The sequence below is a fragment of the Antechinus flavipes genome, chromosome 2 (genome assembly GCF_016432865.1).
Source record: "Antechinus flavipes isolate AdamAnt ecotype Samford, QLD, Australia chromosome 2, AdamAnt_v2, whole genome shotgun sequence".
In the NCBI taxonomy this organism is placed as follows: domain Eukaryota; kingdom Metazoa; phylum Chordata; class Mammalia; order Dasyuromorphia; family Dasyuridae; genus Antechinus; species Antechinus flavipes.
In genome coordinates, this window is record NC_067399.1 from 449,812,400 (window position 1) to 449,823,009 (window position 10,610).

The window sequence follows — 10,610 nt, forward strand, 5'->3', positions numbered from 1 at the left end:
TCAATATTTATTGAAGTGAAGAGGTGAATAAAGATTGCAATAGCAAATATAGGCAAGAAAGATTGCGATAGCAATATGGGCAGTTGCGACAGGAAGCCAGCTAACAGAGAGAGATGTGAGCTGAGCCAACCGTGGCAATGGCAATCCCAAAAGTCTCTCCTCCCCTTCCTTTTCCACTCCCCTGCCTCCACCCACCAAAATCATCATTTCCTATACAACACATCAGGACTTGCACAAAGAGTGGGCAGGGACCATTCTTTCTCCAAGCTTATATATTAATAGAGTATGGTCCAATTACTATTTAGCCTCAGGGACCTCAGTGAATCAACTCAAGCCTCAGCCCATTACAAGTATCTACTTAAAAATGCCCAAATGGGTCATAAAGAATCAGACATGACTGAAATGGCTGAACAAAAATAGCAACAACAAGAGATTTAGACATGGAAGGAAAGAGGTCCCTTTCATTTTATAAAAGAGGAACCTAGGAATGAAAGGGGTTAAGTAATTGGCTCAAGGTCACATAGAATAAGTCACAGAGGCAGGACTTGAATCTTGCTCCTCTAACTCCAAAACTATTATGGTATGGTGCTGTAGCATTGCTTTGAACATAGAAGAAATATTATTTTTTTTCATACTTGTTTTACATATAATTTGTATATTTTTAATTATGTCTCTATATGTGGCTACATATATAATAAGTAGTTTAAGGCTAAATCTTTATTCCTTCATTTATTTATTTTTATTTATTTGTTTTTTTTTGTGTGCTTATTTATTTTGCTGAAGCAAGTGGGGTTAAGTGACTTGCCCAAGGTCACACAGCCAGGAAGTGTTAAGTGTCTGAGGTCAGATTTGAACTCAAGCCTCCTGACTTAGGACTGATGCTCTGTCCACTGTCCCATCTAGTTGCCTCTAAGACTAAATCTTTATGTGGCTTGGCTTCTACAAACATGTGTCAGAATTTCCCAGTGTAAGCCAGCTTCATTACACATTCCATGGTTTCTCAGCATGGGCCTATGCTGGGCCTGTCCACAAGGAGCTTATATTCCATTGCCATGAATCACAAAGAGAGACTGAGTGGGTGTGGGCAGCACATCTCCACCCTGTGGAAAACAGCTTGAAGGACTGGTGATGGGTCAGTAGAATCCCCCTATAGCAGATGGACAACTCCATGTTGAGTTAGGGAAGTCCCTCCATCCTTGGTTGGATGGTCTGGCAAGGGTGGGGGGAGAGTAGCAATCTGCAATCTCATTTGGGATAGGGCTAAAGCTCTTGGAGAGAGGGGATGGGGATGGAAGTACAGTAGGATACTAGAATTGACTGCTTAGGACTTTGGGCATTTACCATCTCTTTGTCCTTCTTTCTGTTCCCAGGAGTCTGTGCTGCACCAAGCTTTTGTTTATTACATGAATGAAGTTTGGATTCCTATAACTAATAGTAAGAAGCTTGGGAGAATTGGGGGACCCTAGGTCCAAATGATCCTCTACTTATCTCTTCCCCCTTTCTCCCTGCCTCTGCCCAATTTCTAGCTACTGATTCCTCTTTCTACAGTTCTTTAATATTTATCAAGCACTTTCCTGACAATAGTCCTGTGAGATAAGTAACAAATATCCCCATTTTGTAGATCAATTAATACATTATTAAGCCTTTATTACACATTATCTACGTGATAGGCATTATACACAGTGCACTAGCAGCTGGGGTCAGGTGCTAGGGTGGGAGAGTGCAGGGATCCCAAAAGGCTTTATGTGGGAGGTGAGGTAAGTCGAGAAATTCTAAGAGGCAAAGGAAACTAACATTCTTCAAGGACACCAGTCTGGCAGATGTAAAAAGTGCTTGGAATTCAGTACTATTCTGATATACCACAATGAGAAGCTCGCAGCACTGGGTTTTCTTTGTTTTCACTTCTGTGAAATTGCCAAAAGTTGTCCATCTGTGCTATGTGACATAAGAGGGACTAGTGAAGTCTGTCTACTCACAGTGCTAGGTACCAAAATTGGATTTTATTCCTGTTCATTCCTCGTAAAGATTTAACTGATGATCACTTTGAGGTATTACACATAACCTAGCTTGAAAGTCCAAGTCAAGTGCTTCTATTATGAGCTCTTACTGATTCCCCTTCTCCAATCTTCACTCCTTAGCATTCTCTGACCTTTAAAGCAGACAAAAAGATTTCCAAACTCAAAGGTACATGCATGGTTCCATTCCTTCCTCCCTTCTCCCTTCCTGGCTCCCTAGGAGACAGTATTTCCTTTCAGGAACTGCCAAGCTGGTATAAAAGAATAAGCATGTCATCTGCTTTCTTCCTGCATCCTCACTTTCTTCTTACATTATATTCTGTTTTCCTTTCCAGGGTGGCTGGGAAAAGGTTATCCTCTACCCATACCAGTTAATCTCCACTTCTTCAACTATATTGTATATCCTCATAAGGTCAGTGAATGCCCTTTATAGACTCAGATCCAGGAGGGATATTAGAATAACATATTAGAACATAGGTTTCATCAATGAAAGCGACCTTAGATGTCATCTCATCCACCTCTACTATTAATGGAATAGTTAAGGGAAAATGACTCAGCTAATTTCACACAATTTATAACAAACAGATGAGGTATGATTTAACTAGAAACCTAAGATCAGTGCTCTTTGTGCCACACCATGCTGAATGTTCCCCACTTACCTATACACGGCAACAATGGAATTCTTTGTTTATTTAAAGGCAGCCAAAAAACTAATTATAAAATATATTAATGAAAATCCATAGACATATTTGGTAAGTATTACTCAGCTCTGAGATGTTAAATTGGCGGGGAGCCAAACCTGAGATATAGATCTGTGTCCACATAGAACTATTGATCTTGTTGGGGAGAGAGGATGAGCATCAAATAAAAAGAATAATTTTAAAAATTCAATTCATTTTATTATTAAAGCCCTTTGGCCCTCTTACCTGCTCCCAAACAAGTACAATAGGTTGGAAGAAGGAAGAAATATTTTTGGGCAGTGTTGGGCAGGAGATATTTTATAGTTTGAAACCAAATCTTTTGATGGATAATATGAAATAGGGGAAAGAACACTGGGTTCAAATCTCTGTTCCATTACTACCTGTGTGGCATTGGGCAGGTCATTGAAACTTGCTGTGCCTCAGATACTTCATCTGTAAAATGAAGAGGTTCATATAAATTGTATATAGTGAGCTGAGGCCCACTGATGAGAAAACTGAGGCCCAAAGGGGTTAAACCACTTGCAAAGTCACCACACCATCTTAGACTAGATCTATAGAATCTCTTCTGGTATTTTACCACATGGCCCCAAGACTCATATTCAGTACTTTTTCAAATGTGACAAAAAAACATTGGCCATTGGGGAAAGACATGTGCTGGAGCAAGAGAATAGGAGTCCAAGAGGATTCTGAGGTTTTAGGCCTGGGAGAAGAATGTCAGCACTCTAAGAGCTGGCAAGGGCCAGCTGGCTAAGGTAGAAAAGAAGGGAAGATTGATTTTCATAGCTGTGGGACTGGAACTGGAGGACAACTTAGATAACATTAAGATGATAGCCTCTCCCTTCTCTTTATTTCCAACCAAAGAGGAAACTAAAGCTTCAAGAAGTTAAATTTTAGCCATCTAGAATTTGAGATGACAATTCTGGAAATTGAAACACTCTTCCAACTTGTCAAGATAAGAACGGTGATGTGTGTGTGTGCAATATGGCAATACCTGAATAAATAACCATGAGATAGGTGAATGCCTGCTCTCCTTCTCTTTTCCTCCAGACTTGACTTGAGAATTCTCAATCTCAGAGCTGTATAACTGCAGTTTTAGAAAATTCTGAGGGAAAGAAAAGGAAAAGAGGGAAAGTTTTACTACTTTGATTGAAGCATAGATTCCTGTAAGGGCTGTCATAAGCAAAGATGATAAATGAAGGGGACTCCAAACAACCGGTAATTCCCCCATGTCACTAGAAACAACTGTTGCCTGCTAGACTCACAGCAAATCCACTATTACAAGACTAGCCCAGCTCCCTGACCAATCTTGGCTCCTTCAGAGAAATTGAGCTTCCCTAAGCTCCCTAGAGCTTACATTTCCTGTACTCATTGAGATCCTACTATATTCTCTTCCCTCCCAATATATGGGCTGATGAAATTTCTTCTATTAAACACACAACAGCAAAAAAAAGAAAGTTCTTTCCAGTAAACTGAATTTCCATCTCTCTCTAGAATTTCCTGGTATTTGGATCAGATTTTAACTATTTCTGAGGGCATTTGGCTGACTGCCATGGTCATCTGCATCTCATACACCATCTCCATCCTATGGCATCCATCAGGATAGATAGTTGGGGAACTGTCTATCATTCCACTACTCTGAAACTTGATCCACCAAGAACCTCTGTATTTGTAATTGATGAAGAGAAAGGACATTGGAAATTTGATACCGTTCAGTGGGAAGGTCTTTGTTTTGTTAAAAAGCAACTAAAATTTTCCATTGGAGTGGGAAGTTGTGGGGTGGGAGGGAATTCTACTGAGGTTTTCTTAATACAATGTTTTTCATTATAACCTTAATAAATACACTCTCTTCCAATAAATACAGAACCTTCTTAATGCATTTTTCATTATAACCTTAATAAAGACACCCTCTTCCAATAAACACAGAATCTATGTTAACATACTTTGGTAATATGTAAATCCTGAGCTCTATCTGACAAGTCCTTGGTGAAGTATGAAGTTATATATTATCTGTGTGGGGGTGGGGTGGGGGGAGGGATGGGGGACAACTGAAGGAATTGTAACAGAATGGATTGGAAAAGCATTTATTAGGCACTTAACTATGTTTTATGAGTGGGGCATCTAGGTGACAACATGGATAAAGTGCCAATCATAGAGACAGGAAGATATATTTTTGTGAATTCAAATTTAACCTCAGACATTTACTAGCTGAGTGACCCTGGTCAAGTCATTTAATCCTATTTGACTCAGTTTTCTTATCTGTAAAATGAGTTAGAAAAGGAAATGGTAAATCAGTTCAGCCAACTCTCATATGGAGTCACAAAGAGTAGCACATGACTGAAAACAACTGTTTTAGGAATGATTTTAAGTGCTGGCACTATGATTAGAAGCAAGATAGTGTCTGCCCGCAGGGAGTTGTCTTTTCATTGGGGAAGATAATACAAATAGAGTAGAGACCAGGGAATAATGTTTGATAATGTTGATTTGATTATAGTTCTTACTGCAGTAAGAAATAGAATAGAATGGGAGGGATGCATGTATGTGGGCATATGAAGCTAGCTAGGCTGCAGTATGGTGATATTGAGTCTGTGACATATGTTTACTAATAAGAAATGTAGAGTCCTAGGGCAGGAACTTGCGAGTGCCCTGATGGAAGCAGAGGCTGGAGCAAAGGAACATGGCAGCCTGAAGATGGCTGAATTGTAATGAGCATCATGGTCTCCTTTCATGAGCTGTCATCCATGATCCTCTGTAGTTCCTCCACAGAGTATCAGCCAAATGAGTTGGTTCCTCTAGGTCTGTTTACATTTTGGAGTATTAGTGCATACTCAGGCTATGTGCCTAACCCTCTCATTTTACAGAAAAGAAACAGACAAAAGAGGTTAAGTAATATTATGCAGGTTCCAGGTCTTCAAATTCAATTATCTTGGTCCCTCCATTATCTTTCCCTTTGGAGTGATTGATATTGTCCACTTCTTTATTTTTGATGTCATACCTCAGTCATTCTATCTGTCAATCAACCAACATTTATAAATACCATAATGTGTCAAATGCTGGGAATATAAATATGGAAATGAATTAATTCTTGTCCTCAAGGAACTTATATTCTATTTGAAGTGGCAGCACACAAATAAATATATGCAAAGCAAATGTAAGATGATGGGGGAAACAAGAAAAATCCCCTATTGGTGCTAGTAATTCTAAGAGGCAAAGATAAGGAGGAAGATTACAATAGGCATGGAGGACATCCAATGGTACAAAGATTTTGGGATATGAAATGAAATTTTATGTGTAAAGAATGGTCATTTTGGCTGTATAGGAAAAAAAATGTACAGTTTCTCAATATATCCCTTGTCACATTCTGCATACAGGTATTTGGAAATGTGTTGTGCCTTCCATGCTTCTCTCTACTGCACATAAAACATTAAAGAACCTCACAAGAGAGTCATAGAACGATGATTTGCAAGCATTTGGAAACCTGTCACATTAAAGAAGGATTAGATTTGTTACATTTCGTTCCAGAAAGTAGATGTGGTAGCTCGTGTCTGAACATGTAGAAGGGTTGAAATTGGTTCAATACAGGTAGAGAAAACAAATAAGCAAATACACATTTTTTTCCACAGTTATAGCTCTCTAAATGGAAGAGAAAGTTGAAGTAGTGGACTTTTAGTGGAGGTCATCCACTTGTCAGAGATATTATTATAAAGGGGGTTCTTGTTGGGGATAAAATTTGGACCAGGTCAACTTATAGGTGACCACCAATTCTCAGATTCAGCATCATAAAGATAATACATTAAAACACAGTACTTAGAGCTGACAGAATCTAAGATTCTAGATGTAGAGTTGGAAGGGGCATCAGGGGCTATCTAGTTCAATGCCCTTTATTGGACAGATAGAGAAACTGAGATCATGTGTGTGACTTATCTGGGGTCACTTAAGTAAGAGAGCTAGGTTTTGATTTCAAAAAACCCCTGCTTTTCCTACAATCTTATGTTATCTACATGTGCTGTATTGAATGAAGACTATAGGAACTTGAAGAATGAAGAGATCACTCAGCATTCAAATAATGAAGGAAAACTTAGAAAGTGGTTAGAACCCAGTGCTAAATCTTAATCAATTATAGTTGCGTGTCCAATTCAATGATCCCTTTTTCTATTTTATTCAAGTAAGCATCTAAAAACATAAAATTTCCCCTAAGAACTGCTTTGGCTACATCCCATAAATTTTGATATGTTGTCTCATTGTCATTTTCTTGGATGAAATTATTGATTGTTTCACCCACTCATTCTTTAGGATTAGATTATTTAGTTTTCAATTAATTTTCAGTCTGCTTTTCCCTGGCCCCTTATTACATGTAATTTTTATTACATTATGATCTGAAAAAGATTCATGTACTATTTCTCCCTTTCTGCCTTTGATTTTGAAGTTTTTATACCTTAATTCATGGCCAATTTTTGTGTAGGTTCTATGTGCTGCTGAGAAAAAAAAATATTTTTGTCTCCATTCAATTTTTTCCAAAGGTCTATCATACCTAACTTTTATAAAATTATATTTACCTCCTTAACTTCTTTCTTGTTTATTTTGTGTTTTGATTTATTTAGTTCTGATAGAGTAAGGTTGAGATCCCCCATTAAAATAGTTTTGCTTTAATCAATTATAGAACAAGTATTAAAGAGATGAATAAGGCCACTTCACTCTAATCCTGGACCTTGGCACCTCTTGATTTTTGCTAGCTATTTATATGACTATCATTGGTTACAGAGGAAAGGGAATGGAGAAAAACGTGTGGATGTTTTTTTGGGAATACAACCTATTTTTATGCTTTTGAGAGCACATCAACTCTTCATCACATCTTGGCTCCAAATCCAATTTTATTCTTGTGAAATCTGACTCTGAAGCCAGCCTGGGCCAACGTGCTTCTTCCTAAATGACTGAGCTCTCATATTCTGTGGAAGCTGCCTGTCATGTATCCCAAACTTTCCTTTCCTTTCCTTTTCACTGTTCCATAAGGCCAGACCACAGCAAACAGAAACTACACTATTGCCTTCTCCCACCTTACTTTCCATGGTGAAGGGAAACCTCCCTTCCATTATTCCTCTACACCCATAAAAAAAACTACTGGATAATACAACTGTGAAAAGGTTGGTGTCCATTAGTTTTGATGATAATATTGAGTTTTTTTTAATACAAATATAGCTGTTCTTAGAGGAATTACTATAATTTACAAAATTATCCTGAGATAGATAGATAGTAGACTAATTGATTTTTTTTTTTTGTAGATTATTGGGGTTAAATAACTTGACCAAAGTCACAGAGCTAGTAAGTAAGTAAGACCAGAATGAACTCAGATCCTCCTGATTCCAGGATGATGCTCTCTGTCCATTGTGCCATTCAGCTTCCCCAGACTAATTGATTTTTATTTTGTTTTATTTTTAATAACTTTATTTTTCAAAAAACATGCAAAGATAATTTTGACTGATTTTTAAAGGAATAATGAAACTTGTAGTTTTTGTAGTTTGAACTCTGCCTCTACTTCATACTTTTAGAGGAAATCAGTGAGGCATGAAGGAGGAAAATGATGTGTCTAAAGTCATATAACTAGTTAATAGTAGATAGATCCACAATCTTTTCTTTCTTTTTCTTCCCTTTATCCTTATCTTTCTCACATTCGTCTTACTTTCTTTATGAGGAAGCATGATATATAGTGGGAAAAAACAAACAAACTATGGATTTGAAATCTGAAGACCTGAATTCAAACGAGAACTTTGCTTATTCTTATCTTCTTGATACTAGTGGAGAAATCATGCAAGTCAATTCTCTGTGAAATGAAGTTGGATTAGATATCTTAGGTCCCTTCCAATCCCAGATTCTTTGATCCTTTCTTGCCTGTTTTACAGGCTTTCTATTTGACTGTAATGGGAATTGCCCAATCAGACTTGTGACTCGGAGAGTTGAATGCTTATTGAATACTGAGTTGGAAGCAAAATCAATGGAGACACTGTTCTATGTGAAAACAATAATAAACTCACATTTCTTAGCTGTAAGGTTTATAAATGCTTACCTCGAAACTATGTTATGGTATAGGCAGTGTCAATATTACCATGACTATATTGTAGGCTAAAAAGATATTAAGAAAAAGATAATATGTTTTGAAATGATTGAAAAAGCATAACTTATCTCAGGGAAAGGGAAGACAACAGAGAGAGAGAAAAAATTTGGATCTCAAAGTTAAAAAAAAAGAATGTTAAAAATTATATTTACTTGCAATGGGGAAAAATAAAATATTATTTAAAAGATAAAAAAGTAAAAAACAAACAAAAAGAAATAAGAGCAGAGAAAGTTTAAGCATCAAGTATAGATGATTCCTTTTCATGGCTGAGAAAGGAATTTTCTGAAGAGTGGTATGTTATCTCCTGACTCTTCTCTTCTCTAGGCTTCAACCCATCTTAATATGGCATGGTCTCAAGGTCTTGCATCATCTAGACGTGCTTCTTTGAGTGCCTTCCAATACATGAATGTCCTTTCTAAAATGTACCAGAACTGAAAACAGTATTCTAAAAGTGGTCTGAGCAGGGCAAGTCTTAGCAGGTGATTATTATTATTAATAATATTTATTTAATATTAATACTTAATGTTAATAATTAAATAGTTATCAACCTCTTTTGTTTTTATATTATCTACATTTCCCATTGAATCCCCTGCTCTTAGAGATCCATTCTTATAATAAGAAGGGGAAAAAGAAAAAAAGACTTTGCTAAAACTAATCAATGTATTCAGAGTCTGATGTTACGTAGGTGCTCCACACCAATAGTCCCTCAGGTACCTTCTAAGGTATCTTCACTGGGGCCATGCTTGGTCATTATAATGTCACAGCATTTAATTTCTATAATTTTGTGGTAGTTGTTCTTTCTATTTCTATTGTTATTTTATTTTGCATATCATCTTCTCGGTTCCACTTTAATTCATGTCTTTTCCTGTAATTTTCTATGGTTATCATTTTCAGAATTTCTCCATGGCACAGTAATAATCTAGTAAGTACATGTAGCTCAATTTGTTTAGCCATTCCTCAATTAGTAGGCACCTACTTTGTTTCCAGTTCTTTGCTTTCTCAAAAAGGGATAGAATAAGTATTATGGAATAGAGTGACTTTTTTTTTTGTGCTTGACCTCTTTGGAACATATTCCAGACAACTGAAATTTCTGAGTTAAAGGGACATTAATCCCTCTTCCCATTACTCCAAATTGCTTTTCAAAAGGTTATTAACTCCTGTATTCTAGATATTACTACTTTCTTAGTGCTGTGCAGGATTTCATTAGTCTTTTTGACCTAACTCACCCCTATGAATCATATTGATCTTATAGTCCACTAAACTCCAGGCCTAATAGTCTACTTCTCTGTCTTAAGAATGTTCTTAACATCCAACTTCCCTTTCAGCACTGACATTCTGTATTCTAAGTGCTCTTCCAACTCTGCTATTTTTTAATTTTGTGTTTAAGTATGATGTTATAGCTAAAAATTCACTTAAAGCAAAATATGTTGAGGAGAGCATTACTAGGTATTCTAGGTGTGGCTATGGGGGCTTGGACTATTTTGAGAAATCTTTCTCCACAACTGGAAAACCACTCAAGGCATAGCACAGAGGAAGGGACTAATGGGGAGTCAGTAAACTTGCAAGGACTTCTTTCCTAGACTCATCCTTTGAGTCCAGCACAGTGCAAAAGACAATGTCTGTCAGATTCTGTTTCCTCATCTATAAAATTGAGATAATAGCATCTACCTCACAAAACTGTTATAAGGACTAAAAAAGATTTAAAAATATAAAATGTTTTGTGAAACTTAAAAGTGCTAGAAAACTAATTTTTACTGTTATCGTTTTGAGGAGGCTGCCTGGTACAGT

General features: G+C 37.0%; 1 protein-coding gene across 1 annotated transcript in view; it reads left to right on the top strand.

Annotated features, from left to right (window-relative positions):
• LOC127546770 (bactericidal permeability-increasing protein-like) overlaps window positions 1-4,611 on the top strand; it is a 30,310-nt gene extending 25,699 nt beyond the window's left edge. The window contains exons 11-13 of the mRNA XM_051973717.1: window positions 1,371-1,434; window positions 2,351-2,427; window positions 4,208-4,611. Of these exons, the coding sequence (XP_051829677.1) occupies window positions 1,371-1,434; window positions 2,351-2,427; window positions 4,208-4,246 (180 nt within the window). The 3' untranslated portion in view covers window positions 4,247-4,611. The remainder of the gene's footprint in view (window positions 1-1,370; window positions 1,435-2,350; window positions 2,428-4,207) is intronic.
• The last annotated feature ends 5,999 nt before the right edge of the window (window positions 4,612-10,610 follow it).